The sequence below is a fragment of the Salvelinus fontinalis genome, chromosome 15 (assembly GCF_029448725.1).
Source record: "Salvelinus fontinalis isolate EN_2023a chromosome 15, ASM2944872v1, whole genome shotgun sequence".
In the NCBI taxonomy this organism is placed as follows: Eukaryota; Metazoa; Chordata; class Actinopteri; order Salmoniformes; family Salmonidae; genus Salvelinus; species Salvelinus fontinalis.
The window spans coordinates 42,389,838-42,405,936 of NC_074679.1; the positions used below are offsets into that span (position 1 = coordinate 42,389,838).

General features: G+C 41.6%; 1 protein-coding gene across 3 annotated transcripts in view; it reads right to left on the bottom strand.

The window, feature by feature from the left end:
* The window catches only part of wdhd1 (WD repeat and HMG-box DNA binding protein 1), a 44,779-nt gene extending 30,900 nt beyond the window's left edge, over positions 1-13,879 (bottom strand). For 2 of the 3 annotated variants that reach the window (XM_055863882.1, XM_055863880.1), the window contains exons 1-8: positions 13,792-13,879; positions 13,074-13,157; positions 12,345-12,456; positions 6,959-7,110; positions 5,605-5,716; positions 5,396-5,446; positions 3,495-3,590; positions 2,983-3,075 (exon numbers count right to left, since the gene is read on the bottom strand). In XM_055863882.1, the coding sequence (XP_055719857.1) occupies positions 2,983-3,075; positions 3,495-3,590; positions 5,396-5,446; positions 5,605-5,716; positions 6,959-7,110; positions 12,345-12,456; positions 13,074-13,150 (693 nt within the window). In that variant the 5' untranslated portion in view covers positions 13,151-13,157; positions 13,792-13,879. The remainder of the gene's footprint in view (positions 1-2,982; positions 3,076-3,494; positions 3,591-5,395; positions 5,447-5,604; positions 5,717-6,958; positions 7,111-12,344; positions 12,457-13,073; positions 13,158-13,791) is intronic. The other variant, XM_055863881.1, reaches the window with a different exon arrangement.
* Positions 13,880-16,099: the final 2,220 nt, after the last annotated feature.

Consider the following 16,099-nt stretch of genomic DNA (forward strand, 5'->3'; position numbering starts at 1 on the left):
GCATATGTGGGAACTCCTTCCAGACTGTTGGTAAAGCATTCCAAGTGACTACCTCATGAAACTGGTTGAGAGAATGCCAAGACTGTGTAAAGCTGTCATCAGGCAAACGGTGGCTACTTCGAAGAATCTCAAATATTAAAATATATTAGGATTTTTTTTAAACTTTTTTGGTTACCGCATGTTTCCATATGTGTTATTTCATCGTTTTGAGGTCTTCACTATTATTCTACAATGCAGAAAATAATAAAAATAATGAAAAACCCTTGAATGAATAGGTATGTCCAAACTTTTGACTGGTACTGTACCTACACACACACACACAGAGTATATATTTGCGCCCATCTCAGTGAACTAATCCATTCCGGAGGGCTAGACTAAAAGCCAACTCATGCTTGATTGGAAAATGTGGTAGAAGGCTCCATATGGAGGGTGTGAAGCAATCGCAGAGCCTCCAGAGGCATGCAGAGGCCAAATCGAGCTCCGTACAGCAACACCATGCGCCTCCCAAATTTTCTAACAATGCAGAAGGAAGGCTCTGTATAGCTCTGTATTGACATGATTTGTTGAATGTAGGTGTGGGTTGTACATGCTGTTTAAACAGAAACTCACTTCCTTGACAACAGCTCTGCACTGCTCTGTGAAGCGCAAGAAGTATGAATGCCCTGACTTCTGCGGAAGCTGTATCACCATAAATACCGCATGGCCAATGCAGACGTCGGATTGACCAAGCGCCCAGATGCACAATGCACTTCCCTCTCCAGAATGCACATTCATTGTTTCATAACAATTGTGTGAATTGTTTGCATTTGATTGTTAGTGTATATCAATTCCCCATTACATATATCACCAGTAATACATTTACCAGTAATTCCTATAATTTCTAGTCTGTTTGTTACTTTGGTTACAGTCATTTATTTGAATGCATTCAATATTATTATTCCAGTCTCCCCTCAATGTCAGACAGGACACATTGTTTGCAGAGTGCACAACCATTCCATTTCCGAGTTTTGTCAATTTAGTTATCTGTCTTTTGTTTGGAGCGCTCCTGGCAATGTTGAGTAAGGACACGCATAGAAGTAGGCCTATAGGCTACCTGGCCTACGCACAAATGTAGGCATATAAATGTGCCCATTTGGGGATCTGATAGTATTTCTGATTGACTTAACGCACCACCATTAATGACCTGTGGAGCTTCTCAAAGTAATGTTTTCTTCCCCTCAAACAGAAAGCAAACAAAGTCTGTTTTACATCCAATGAGAATTACAATACTTTCTCAATGTATTTGATCAAATCTTTCCAGCGCTCTCCCTTTCGATAACCAGTCTGTGTGAAAGGGAAAGATGTCATGCTCTGATCCAATTGAAACGTAATGAAATAGGCCTACCTGATTACTTCTTATCAGTGCTTGACTTGGACTGAAATAGGCTCCGGTAGCCATTTTGGGTACTGCTACTGTGTATATTTAGGTCCAGGAGCACCACAATACTTTTTAGCTAATATTCTATAAGAACAGGAGCTCAAGCAGCAGAACATTTGAGGTGGCGGAACTCAGCTCCGGTGAGCTCGTGCCCAAGTCAAGCACTGCTTCTCATCCCTTGCGCAAATAGCCTACAACTGGGTCTGTCCCGAGCTCACTGGCTAAGGAAACTGAGAGCCTAGAATATTTTATACAATGTTGGAAGTTGACTAGCACAAGCTTTGGGCCAGACCCAAGTTAAATAGTTTGTACAATGTTTCAAGTTCGTTGCAGCCATGTGTAGCCAATGTGATTTATAGGAGATTTATTTTAATATTTTCTACCTGCATACTGCAATGTTTTTATTTGTTGGCTTTATGTAGGCTATTTTTTACATAGTTGGCAATGGCAATAGAAGTTCCCTTTTAGGCTTTTTACATTTTAATTTAGATTTGGATAGGATTTTGATTAACCACATGACAATGATTTTGAGATATGAAGACATGAAACTGTTTCACTAACATTTGCATTATGAAAACCATAACTGGCATGCAGATTGGTACGTAGAAATGGTAAGATAAATTGGCATTCCACATGAGAAAGGTTGCCGACTCCTCGTGTGGCCTATTACCGGCAACTTCAGGAGAGTAGTGGCAGAATCTGCAAAAGCCAGCAGGAGCAGGAGAATAGTTGGGTCATGTTTTTTCAAATCGAGCACACACCGATTAAAACACCTGGTTTTCTGAGTAATCTTTCAAATTATTAGCACATGTAAACACCCAAATCGTCATTCCAGCTGTGTATTTGGTCTGCACATGTGCTAGCCCCAGCCGAGCGAAACTCCCTCTATAGCCCGAGTGAAGTGAGTTAGGAACAACTGAATGCATGAGTCTTAGAAGTAAGTTTTACATCAACTTTATATGACCAAACTCAAATATGCTTCCCAAAAATATCACGGTAGAACATTTATTTTGATTGGTGATTTTCTGCATTTATCAGAGTGCCATCAGGATAGCATGATTTCAGATGTGTCCGTGTAATTAGGAATATAGGGGAAATGGTCATTCTTACAAAGCATGTAAACGTTTTGATCAAACGAATATATTCATCTATTCTATCCACAATAACCGCATTGTGTGCACGTAACCGTACTCATCAACAGATTGCAAAAAAGCATATAATTTCACAAGCCCTGAATTCATTAGATCATTGCTGTCCATTTGGAAATTAAGTTTATTTGACCTTAAAAATTGTACAACAAAGCTTATTTTGAGAAAAAAATATGTATTCAAAATCTAGATATATTGTGAATCGCCTATAAATACAATCTGGATATGATTTTTTGCCCATATCGCCCAGGCTTTCAGTGGAGCTGTGCATGGTGGTGTTTAATAGGTAGAGGAGAAAACATTGTGAAACAGAGTAGGCCATCCATGAAGAACGCTTAATTTTGTTTTCCGTTTCAAACCCTTTTGTAACCTTACTGAACATGCCCCCCAGGTGTCCACTTTACCCATTGACCTCACCTGTGTGCCAAGGTCATCGGAGAGTGTGCCCACGTGGGCCCAGGAGTCTCTCTGGTACAGCTGCACCGTTGTCTCCACGGGAACGGCCAGGAGCTAGACACACACACACTATGGAAACCACTGGGCGCTCTGACATAATGGATTAAGTGTCACTAAGTGGATCAGGATCTGTCTTGAAAAATATATCCTATCTCGATGAGACTAACCTGAATAAATAATAATGGTGCATAGAAGAGGTACTGAATACATGAAAGAGGTACTGAACAGGTGAAAACTATAGGTCAACTTAAAGCAGGGGTTCTTAAACTTTTTCGGCCTGGGACCCAAATTAGAAATTCTGTGTTTTCCTGAGACCCAAGCTAAGAAAAATATGCAACTATACATACATATCAGTACATTTCATTGCCCTTAAGCCTAAAACAAATGCAGTATAGAGAAAAACAAAGAGGTTGCAATAGCATATTTCTTTTTAACAGTCTATAACCTGAAAGTAGAGGTAAGTGAGTTAGTACCTTAGCGGCCTTGGGCTGCCAGGCCAGTCGGCACAGGGACTTGGCATTGATGACATCATTGGACTTCTGCAGCAGCGGCCAGCTGGTCACCTGAGTCTGAATGAATCCAAAGCAGGGTTTCTCAGATCACTCTTAACGCAGGGTTTCCCAAACGCGGACCGAGTTTGCTAGGGCAAAAACCAAAACGTGCACCCAGAAGGAGCCCCAGGACCGACTTTGGGAAACCCTGCTCTAATGCAATAACACGGCCATGTTCATTAGGAAAGAAAACTGACAAACTGGGGAGGGACTACCTGGACTTGTTCAATAAGAAAGACACATTTTCATTTAACGTTGCAAAACGCTTTAGTGTTAAACGACCCAGATATAATTTTTAAATCTACTTTCAAATGGCAGTTGATAGAGCAAGAGCAGAAACAATATATTTTATAGTTGAGATGCTTCACAGTAGCCACCCTTTGCCTTGATGACAGCTTTGCCAACTCTTAGCATTCTCTCAACCAGCTTCATGAGGTAGTCACCTGGAATGCATTTCAATTAACAGGTTTGCCTTGTTAAAAGTTCATTTGTGGAATTTCTTTCATTCTTAATGTGTTTGAGCCAACAAGTTATGTTGTGACAAGGTAGGGGTGGTATACAGAAGATAGCTCTATTTGGTAAAAGACCAAGTCCATATTATGGGAAGAACAGCTCAAATAAGCAAAGAGAAACGACAGTCCATCATTACTTTAAGACTTTGAAAGTTTCTTCAAGTGCAGTTGCAAAAACCATCAAGCTCTATGATGAAACTAGCTCTCATGAGGACCGCCACAGGAAACGAAGACCCAGTTACCTCTGCTGCAGAGGATAAGTTCATTAGAGCTACCAGCCTCAGAAACTGCAGCCCAAATAAATGCTTCACAGAGTTCAAGTAACAGACACATCTCAACATCAACTGTTCAGAGGAGACTACGTGAATCAGGCCTTCAAGGTCCAATTGCTGCAAAGAAACCACTACTAAAGGACAACAATAACAAGATGAGACTTGCTTGGGCCAAGAAACACGAGCAATGGACATTAGATCAGTGGAAATCTGTAATTTGGTCTGATGAGTCCAAATGTGAAACTTTTGGTTTTAACCGCTGTGTCTTTGTGAGACGCAGAGTAGATGAGCGGATGATCGCCGCATGTGAAGCATGGTGTGTGATGGTGCTTTGCTGGTGACACTGTCCGTGATTTATTTAGAATTCAAGGCAGACTTAACCAGCAAGGCTACCACAGCATTCTGCAGAGATACACCATCACATCTGGTTTGCGCCGAGTAGGACTAACATTTGTTTTTCAACAAGACAATGACCCAACACACCTCCAGGCTGTGTAAGGGCTATTTGACAAAGAAGGAGAGTGATGGAGTGCTGCATCAGATGACCCTACCTCTCCAATTGAGATGGTTTGGGATGAGTTGGACTGCAGAGTGAAGGAAAAGCAGCCAACAAGGGATCAGCATATGTGGGAACTCATTCAAGACTGTTGGAAAAGCATTCTAGGTGAAGCTGGTTGAGAGAATGCCAAGACTGTGCAAAGCTGTCATCAATGCAAAGGGTGGATACTTTGAAGAATCTCAAATATAAAATATATTTTTATTTGTTTAACTATTTTAGCTACTACATGATTCCATGTGTGTTATTCCATAGTGTTGATGTCTTCACTATTATTCTACAATGTAGAAAATAGTACAAATAAATAAAACCCTTGAATGAGTAGGTGTGTCCAAACTTTTGATTGGTACTGTATACATATATTGTTTACACTGTTTGGATGTAGGCATCCGGGAAAAAACCCTTAGGCGGCCCACCCAAGGATTTCAATGACAATGAGCTAAACAGAAGAGTAGAATAGGAGGTGGGGTGATGGCTTGTTACCTGCTCCTCAATCTTCCACACAGCTACAGTTCCATCACAGCTAGCAGAGGCCTGAGACGAGAAAGGTTTGACAACTACTTTTTTCTTGTAAGAATAAAGCATTCTAGTCTATTCCCAATGCACAATAACAGTATCTAGCTAATTAGTATCATGTCAAAATCTGTAAAATTAGTGGTGGTAAGGGTAACGTTGTAGAGGATTCCTCCTACCAGGAACTCATCCTTGGGGTCAAAGGTGACACTGAGGACGGGGGCAACGTGTCCCCGCAGGGTCTTCTGCTGACTGCTGTCGGACATCTCCACTACCTTCACCATGAAGTCACTGAGGGAGGAACACACACACACACACACACACACACACACACACACACACACACACGTGATCAGAACAAAGGTAATCAAGGAAATCATTGTTTGGTCTAGGGGTATGTCCGATTTAATGATATATGAATGGATAATTTCAATAAAGCAAGAATTCTTGATTGGTCAGGAAAAACCTCATCTCTGGGGAGTGAGTGAATGAGTGTGGAAATAAAATGATTGAAGGCATGAATTAAGGAATGAATGAATAAATCATGCAAACAATCAATTGAGTAGTAAGTGCTCTGCTTCCAACTTTTACTTTGTATCAGACACATACAGTATTACATATCTAGATCAGTTAGATCTGCAGAAGGAAATAGACGCAAGAAACTAATTTCCTCAAATCAGTGGTGGATGTCATACAGATGCCATAGTTTAATTTGATCACCCTATTACACAGCAGGAAATGCAAACTTGTAATGTACTCAAGGCTTAAAAACACTTCCAAAGTATATCATTTCCACTTTAAAATGTCAGACTTGATTGATCATCCTACAAAAATGTCCATTAACGATATTCCACATAATAATTCAACTTTTCCTGCTGTAGCAAGCTGGCTCAAATTAAGATCCTACATCTGTAGCCCTCAACAGGCCTCAGATGCCTGTGTTGATCAAGTCAATATTCAAACGGATATTAGCCACGTGAAAATGGCCTAATCAATCCAGAGATATGGTCAGAGTCTTCATTTCTGTGATACACCTGTTTAGAGAATCAATGCGTACAGCAAACTGCTATTGACTTACAGTCTAGACTAATCAGAAAGGAATTGAAAGGTGTTTCGTGTCTATTTGGTCAAAAGTCATCCACGCACGCTGTGTTCAAGCAGTCATTCTACAGTGTAAAGATCCTATATTCAAAACCCTGCCCATTGATTCTTAAACCTGAATTATCCCACTAGAAGTCCAATGTCCTTCCAAATCCCCCAAAAAGCTTGATTGTTAATCTAATCTATGGTCTGGCACAATAACTATATTGGGATCATTAGTATAACCATCAAACCAGAAACACATTTTTATGACAAGGAAATAAACGTAGATATCCGCATTGCCGAACTGATTGTAAAGGAGGATAATGACATGCAGAATATAATTTATTCAGCTTCTAGCAATTTGCTCTGAGCTCTGCACATCGGCGTGGTAACACAGAAATGACATTATATTCTAGTCATTCTATTTCTATGGGTGTCCGTCTAGAGTACCTGGATCCGGCAGCGACTCTGGAGCCGCTGCTGTTGTAGGTGACGTGGGTGGCGTTGGTGGTAAAGCGGGTGAGGATGCCATCTGGGTCACCCTCAGGGAACGTGTGGATTTGTACTGTGTTGTTGGAGGCTGCTGTGACCAGCTTCCCATTCTATTTATTATGGGAAGAATTGACTAAATTAGATAACAACCATATAAGAATTTCATTGTACACTCACTGTATGCCACGAATATGACAAATAAACCTAGATTTGTAACGGGGAGCAGATATATCGAGCCATAGCACTGTTTGAATATTATCATACTCCATGTACAACTTGACTAAGTATGTAACCTTAGAAACAAGGTTCATGAAATCAATAACTTGCTAACATCGGATAACATTCATATACCGGCCATCTCTGAAACTCACTTAGATAATTCCTTTGATTATAAAGCAGTAGCAATAGAACGATATAACATCTACAGAAAAAACAGGAATGCCTATGGGAAGGTGTTGCGGTATACGTTCAGAGCCATATTCCTGTAAAGCTTATTGAGGATTTTAGCGATATTATTAGAGAGGGGTAAATATTTTTTTTAAAACATTGGGGGCACCAGGCAGGTTTTAACCCTGCCGAAATTTTAAAAAGTAGGCTAGATGGAATACCGCTACCAGACACACACATCATCAAAAGAGACTGCCTAGAGTGTAGCCTGTTTGCCAGAGGAGAGAAAAGATAAGACACACCACATAATACAGTTCTGGTCAAAAGTTGAGAATGACACAAATATTAATTTGCACAAAGTTTGCTGCTTCAGTGTCTTTAGATATTTTTGGCAGATGTTACTATGGAATATTGAAGTATAATTATAAGCATTTCATAATTGTCAAAGACTTTTATTGACAATTACATGAAGTTGATGCAAAGAGTCAATATTTGCAGTGTTGACACTTCTTTTTCAAGTCCTCTGCAATCCGCCCTGGCATGCTGTCAATTAACTTCTGGGCCACATCCTGACTGATGGCAGCCCATTCTTGCATAACCAATGCTTGGAGTTTGTCAGAATTTGTGGGGTTTTGTTTGTTCACCCGCCACTTGAGGCTTGACCACAAGTTCTCAACGGGATTAAGGTCTAGGGAGTTTCCTGGCCATGGACCCAAAATATCGATGTTTTGTTCCCCGAGCCACTTAGTTATCACTTTTGCCTTATGGCAAGGTGCTCCATCATGCTGGAAAAGGCATTGTTCGTCACCAAACCATTCCTGGATGGTTGGGAGAAGTTGCTCTCAGAGAATGAGTTGGTACCATTCTTTATTCATGGCTGTGTTCTGAGGCAAAATTGTGAGTGAGCCAACTCCCTTTGCTGAGAAGCAACCCCACACATGAATGGTCTCAGGAAGCTTTACTGTTGGCATGACACAGGACTGATGGTAGAGCTCATCTTGTCTTCTCCGGACAAACTTTTTTCCAGAGAAGGGGATTCGGAAAGGGGACTCAGAGAAAATGACTTTACCCCAGTCCTCAGGAGTCCAATCCCTGTACCTTTTGCAGAATATCAGTCTGTCCCTGATGTTTTTCCTGGAGAGAAGTGCCTTCTTTGCTGCCCTTCTTGACACCAGGCCATCCTCCAAAAGTCTTCGCCTCACCGTGCGTGCAGATGCACTCACACCTGCCTGCTGCCATTCCTGAGCAAGCTCTGTACTGGTGGTGCCCCGATCCCGCAGCTGAATCAACTTTAGGAGACGGTCCTGGCGTTTGCTGGTCTTTCATCTGCGTGAACATGCCTTAGGCATGCTGCAAGGAGGCATGAGGACTGCAGATGTGGCCAGGGCAATAAATTGCGATGTCCATACTGTGAAACGCCTAAGACAGCGCTAAAGGGAGACAGGATGGACAGCTGATCGTCTTCGCAGTGGCAGACCACGTGTAACAACACCTGCACAAGATCGGTACATCCGAACATCACACCTGCGGAACAAGTACAGGACGGCAACAACAACTGCCCGAGTTACACCAGGAAAGCACAATCCCTCCATCAGTGCTCAGACTGTCCGTAATAGGCTGAGAGAGGCTGGACTGAGGGCTTGTAGGCCTGTTGTAAGGCAGGTCCTCACCAGACATCACTGGCAACTACGTCGCCTATTGGCACAAACGCACCGTCGCTGGACCAGACAGGACTGGCAAAAGGTGCTCTTCACTCACGAGTCGCGGTTTTGTCTCACCAGGGGTGATGGTCAGATTCGCATTTATCGTCGAAGGAATGAGCGTTACACCGAGGCCTGTACTCTGGAGGTGGATCGATTTGGAGGCGGAGGGTCCGTCATGGTCTGGGGCGGTGTGTCACAGCATCATCAGACTGAGCTTGTTGTCATTGCAGGCAATCTCAACACTGTGCGATACAGGGAAGACATACTCCTCCCTCATGTGGTACCCTTCCTGCAGGCTCATCCTGGCATGACCCTCCAGCATGACAATACCACCAGCGATACTGCTTGTTCTGTGCGTGATTTCCTGCAAGACAGGAATGTGTTCTGCCATGGCAAGCAAAGAGCCCGGATCTCAATCCCATTGAGCACGTCTGGGACCTGTTGTATCGGAGGGTGAGGGCTAGGGCCATTCCCCCCAGAAATGTCCGGGAGCTTGCAGGTGCCTTGGTCAAAGAGTGGGGTAACATCTCACAGCAAGAACTGGAAAATCTGGTGCAGTCCATGAGGAGGAGATGCACTGCAGCACTTAATGCAGCTGGTGGCCACACCAGATACTGACTGTTACTTTTGATTTTGACCCCCCCCCCCCCTTGTTCAGGGACACATTATTCCATTTCTGTTAGTCACATGGAACTTGTTCAGTTTATGTCTCAGCTGTTGAATCTTGTGTAAATATTTGTATGAACATAACATGTTAAGTTTTCTGAAAATAAACGCAGTTGACAGTGAGAGGACGTTTCTTTTTTTGCTGAGTTTAGTTTATCAACATGAAGCTAAACATTCTGATCTGTTGCATCTTCAATAGAATTGGTCAACTTTTGTACTATGGCGGATAGTGCTTTTACTGTTCATTAGACGTATTCATCTCGTTGGCTGACGAAAAGTAGGCTACATGTGGACAGTTCTGACATCTTTAATATGCGCCTCGGAATTCGATTAGAGGGATGCACACAGTTGCATCCCGATGTGTCTCTCTTCATTCACTTGTAGCCTACTTCTTAACTGAAATGCCTGTGAGAAGGACCCGATCATGTGACGGGCATCGGCTACATCTGAGAGTGAGTGAGATGTGCTTCGGAGCACGGCAATTATAATTATTATATTCAGCCCTAGGGCACAACGGCCACTTTGGCCGCAAAAGGCATGGATTTTTTAGGGGGCATTACGACCACACAAGGGGGATGCCGCATGGAAATTTGAGGCCTGGTGAGAATATTATCAAGTGCTTGTCAAATTGTGAATGAGAGAGTGATGAAGTGTGCAGCTTGAGACTTTTTTTTTAAATCATCATGCATCATGTCCCATCATGCAGCCTTAGAATGTATAAAAAAATCTAAACATATAGCCCAACGCTTGTATCACATTGCATAAATAACTGTGTTCAATTGTATTCTTCATACTATAAAATATTTTTTTTAACAATTCAGCAGGGCCTCCCGAGTGTCGCAGCACCTCAAGCATCGCAGTGCTTGAGGCATCACTACAGACCTGGGTTTGATCCCAGGCTGTGTCACAACCGGCCGTGACCGGGAGTCCCATAGGGCGGCGCACAATTGGCCCAGTGTCGTCCGGGTTAGGGGAGGGTTTGGCCGGGGAGGCTTTACTTGGCTCATCACGCTCTAGTGACTCCTTGTGGCGTGCCGAGCGCCTGCAGGCTGACTCTGGTCATCAGTTGAACGGTGTTTCCTCCGACACATTGGTGCAGCTGGCTTCCAGGTTAAGCGGGCATTAAGGTGCGCGGTTTGGCGGGTCATGTTTCGGACGACGCATGACTCGACCTTCCCCTCTCCCGAGCTTCTTGGGGTGTTGCAGCAATGAGACAAGATCGTAATTGAAATTGGGAGAAAAAAGGGGTAAAATTCTGCTAAATGAACTAGTGTAGCCCACAGCCATATGGCATAGCCATATCAGGGCCTACATAAGGACAATGCAGAGTATGCTTTTCTGTTCCTCTCAAATGGACTAAATTTACTTCATATCATGTTTCTTTAGACCCGTCTAAAATAAATGATGGATTTATTGTGATGGTGTAGGCTATATTAAATGGATTTATTTGACTTTTTAAAATGTAGATGTTCAAAGGTCTGCATCAGTGGCTTGTAGGCTATGCATGGAAGCCAGGAGATGCTAAACGTGCTTCTGTTCATGTTAATTACCGTCAATTACCGTGAGACCGGCAGTTATTTGCTTGACAATCGCTTGCTGACAATTTCATGACTGCCACAGCCCTAGCCATGATTGCATGGAACTCCCATCTCAAATTACTCAAGCAAACAGCAAAATTATCTTTAAAAAAAAAACTGATTAAACATCTCATGGAACAGCAGGGACAGTGAGGGGACATTGTGTACCCTCTCTCCTTGAATTTTCTTTGCGTCTCAGCCATATTTCTGTCGAAATCTGATTGTTTTTTTGCAAATTCTTTTGATTCGACAGAATTGGCTGTAGAGCAAACTATTTTTCAAGGGAAGTGGGTGACAACTGTCAGCCCTCAACAAACTGTTACGATCAGTAGGTTTCCTGTAAAGATCAGTGTATAGAACCCTCCCTAGGAGAGGGGGTGACCTTGATAATTGATCGTTAAAACGAGAAGCTGCCTGGATCTTTAATTTAAAGACCCTTGCTCCCTTCAGTCTCAACGTAGACTTTGATCTGAAGCCATTCTTGTGATTATTGTGCCATTGTAATTGTTTGTAAGTTTGTGTAGTCTAAAATTAATCTATGATCGTATGCCATCCATTTCCTTTTTGGACGCTGCTGTTTGTATGCCATTTTAATATCTGAGAATTAACCAATGATATTAGGCCACACTTGGCCATGATTACAGTGTCTTTTGACACTATAAAAACGAGTCATCCCGCAGTGTTCGTGCTTATACCCTGATGAAGACAGCTTGGCTGTCGAAACGTTGGTAATTACATTTTTGCATCTGAGCTCCTAGAGTCTCTTTTTTTCTTCAAGTTTTCTACTCCGCTAGCCAGCACCTCGCCTAAATAGGTGTGCGTTTCTTTTTCTTCTATAGAATTGACATCAACCACATTGGTAGACCTGCGATATGGCTGTAGACTCCTATGGGATCTAAGAGTCTACAGCCATGTCTCAGGAGTACCTCATTGGCAACCACATTGAGTAGGCTTATTGCATATTTGCTATGCAACACATTTGTAACAATGGCAGACTGGTATGAGACTCACCTTCAAGGCTAAAGAATAGGCCTTCTCCCCCACGTTGATGGACTTGGGATCGTCATCATCCAGACTCTCCCATATTCTCACATCCCCATCACTTCCACAAGTGACTATATACCTGAGAGAATGTCAGGCAAGAATAATATCAGCGACTGCCTCTATACTTATATTACTACCTGGACAATATTTATTAGTGCTGAGAGATTAGTGTTTTTTGAGGTAAGTTCGATTATAAAAAAATTATGCTTTTGATTAGAATTTTTTTAAACATTAAATGCACTATGCATGATGGGTTGAACGCTCTAACACAGCATAAAACAATAAATAAAAGTCCCATGATGGTAGTGACTGCCATTAGTGCTTATCACTTATTAATCATAATCAATTCACATTACTTTAAACAAATATTTCAGTTGTGTATATTACATTTGTTTTATGTCTATTTGATGACCAGGGCCTAACATTTACTTTTTGGTCAACCAGACACTGTGGTAGGTACAAGTAGATGGAAAGATCTACCAGCCACTCAGATTTTTTTACCAGCCAAAATATTTTTTTGCCTGATGACCATGCTTAATGTTTTTAAAACAAAAAAATGTAGAAGTAAGAAGTAATGTGATATATTCTTTTAACCTAAATATCAGATGAGACATGTTCAGCTGCCACTTTATGAGCAAGAGGTTAAGCTGGTAGTGAATATGTTCCAGCTGTCAAGGCTGGTTCAGTTAAACTTACTTTCCAGTGTCATCGAAGCAAACATCAGTGTGTCCCTCCGAGTGGCCGTAGCGCATTGGCTTTCTTTCACAGGGCATTGCTCTACTGAAATGATAGGATTATCAGAGAATGAGAGGTGATGCAAATGTGGAAGTGGCATGACATGTTCCCATTTATGTTGTACATACACATGAACTAGCTAACATACTGAATTCTTCTCCTCGAGTGCCACTTCACTAAACAGTATTGATGCGCTGTTTATTTTATTGTTGTCTGCTTATTTTATTGTTGTCTACTGTCCACTGTCGTGTAGCTAAGGTTATTGGCTGCCTTGGTGCCCGTTTGACTCACTTCTATTAGCTAGTTACCTACCTAATTTCCCCTTGAGGATCAATAACACAGCTACAGTATCGTTCATCTTATTTAATAACGAACATTGCATTTCACTATCTATGACTTAGTCAAGTTATCTAGTTAGTTAACTGCTTTTGCAGCCAGTCTTTTTTTGTGCAATTCACTTTCTTTGAAAATGTATTATATTGTGTCATATGTACGAAGACGTTTGAACCACGTAACTAGCTAGCGTTAGCTAAATGGGGCAGAATAACAGTTCAAAATAGCTAACTGGCTAAAAACACATTACAAAATCACGTAATCCTTCAAAACGTTTGAAATTTTCTCTTTGGATATACCATGTTGCAGGAGATTTGTGAAACAGGAATCATAAAACCAAACTTACTGTAGAATCCTCTTTATGTGATGGCAGAAACTCCCGCGCTGTTGAAAACAAGGAACCAAAAGAGCTTCAGGATTCCCGCCAGCGACGTCAAGCCTCACCACTCCCTCGACTCCTCCTTTGCTCCTCCCATGTGCCCAAAAAAGATGAGCGCCAGCAAAAATCCATCTACCTAACTTTGTCAAGTAGGCAGGCGGTAGTTAGCTATACAGTAAATATGCAGCTCTGTATGTTTTCAAATATAAATTATAAATGAATTTCAATCAAATCATCCATCATTTCATTCTGCTCAAAACGAATTCAACCGCTCAATCTAACTTCCAGTATAGGCTAAGCTCCTTGCATTCATTTTCAAAGAGTTGTATGTTTATTCACATCATTGTTAATAGTTAAAATTATACAAAAAAGTATTGTATACACAAGAGACTGGGCAACGAAATAAAATGTGTATCAAACAACAATATGTGAGTACCACAGGACCACAGCACCTTAATTGGGGAGGACTGGCTCGTGATAATGGCTGGAGCGGAATAGGGGGAATGGTATCAAATACATCAACCCCATGGTTTGATGCCATTCAATTGGCGCAGTTCCAGACATTATTATGAGCCATCCTCCCCTCAGCAGCCTCCACTGGTGAGTACCTGTCCTCTCTTTCCAAACCCATGTGGCCCAGATGATCTGATCTTGGTATACTTTCTATTGGCTGAGAGGTGTCTCGCTGGAGTAATTTCATAAGCACAACAGGAAATAGGCTGCTGCAGACAGCTGTGTCTAAATATTACTGCAATGAAATCCAATAGTCTCCAATAAAGCCTGGGTGTGTGTGCTTGTGTGTGTGTGAGTATGTGTGTGGGTGTCTGTGGGTGTGTAACCTGTGCAACGTGTGTGCTTGCTTGTGTGTGTGCCCATGTTGACTGATTACTGCAAATGAGCCTAAACCAAAGACATACAATCCCATCACAGAATCGTCTGTGATTTAATGAATTCTGTATATAATAAGATACCTATACAGTGTTACAATGTTAAGCTCTGGATGGGGTCTGACTGCAATGATAACTGGATAATCTGAGACACATTCATATTTAATTTCTGTGGTATGGGCAGATCAATAAAAGTATGGCTCCTGCCTCTGTCCATTGAGGAACCGTATTTATTTTCCTCATCATCTAGACACATTGTCTGCGTCACGATTCTCCACACTTCACCCAAAGTGTGCACTTGCACACTTCCCGTCACAGGTTTAAAAGCAATAGATTGGTGTTATCATTGCCGGGGGGAGCTTTTGCCATTGTTAAATCCATAATGGGAATTGTGCTTATGGATAAGGGCGGAGAATAGGGACGCTGCCCATGACTGAATTTCAATGTGTCTTTCCATGATTTCTCGCATCCTATCTCCTTACCTCTTTTTCAACCATATTGGGTCCCTCCCCTCGCACTTTCTTCTCCAATGCGTTTTGAGAAGGTGGTGAGGATCAATCTAAACGCCAAATGGCAATAATTAAGAGTGTGTCAAATAAATGACTTGTAAATGAACAAATGACTACAAAATCTGAATTAGTCTTGCATAGAGAGGAAGAAAGTGCCTTCTATTTCTTATCTCTCCCACTCTTTGGAAAGCAATAACATTCAAAGGTGCTCTTTGCAGAGAGCACTTTGAATTGTTTTCCCACATTTGAAAGGCAAATGTTACCATACTATTAAGTTATTTTACAGAGCAGCAGTAAGGGCATGGTTAAGTGTAATGTGAACAGTGCTTTTCTACTAGAGCAAGGATGTTTGCTTTGTTGGTGCGATAACAGGTTCTGGATTAGAAAACAAAGATAGTCAGTCGAAAATAAGATATTATAAATTTCTTGACCATCTGTTCTGCATGGAAAATAATGTCACAGAAAAGAGGTATGACAATGGAGCATTTATTGGTTGTATTTGGAAGTAGCCTATAGTATCCATGTAGGGAAATTGGAATGAATGTTATTAAAGGTTGTTTGGGTGGTTGAGAATTTGAGCATTTTGAGGAATATTAAGAAGACCATAATTCAATATATCAGAATAATGAGGTATCTGGCCTCTCTAGAAAGTGCTAACATGAAACAGTATCCATTTTACAGTGCCTTTCAGAAAGTATTCACACCCCTTGACTTTTTCCACATTTTTTGTATTACAGCCTGAATTTGAAATGGGTTATCTTGAGATTTTGTGCCACTGATCTACACACAATACCCCATAATGTCGAAGTGGAATTATGTTTTTTTTAAATAAAAGCTCAAATGTCTTGAGTCAATAAGTATTCAACCCTTTTGTTATGG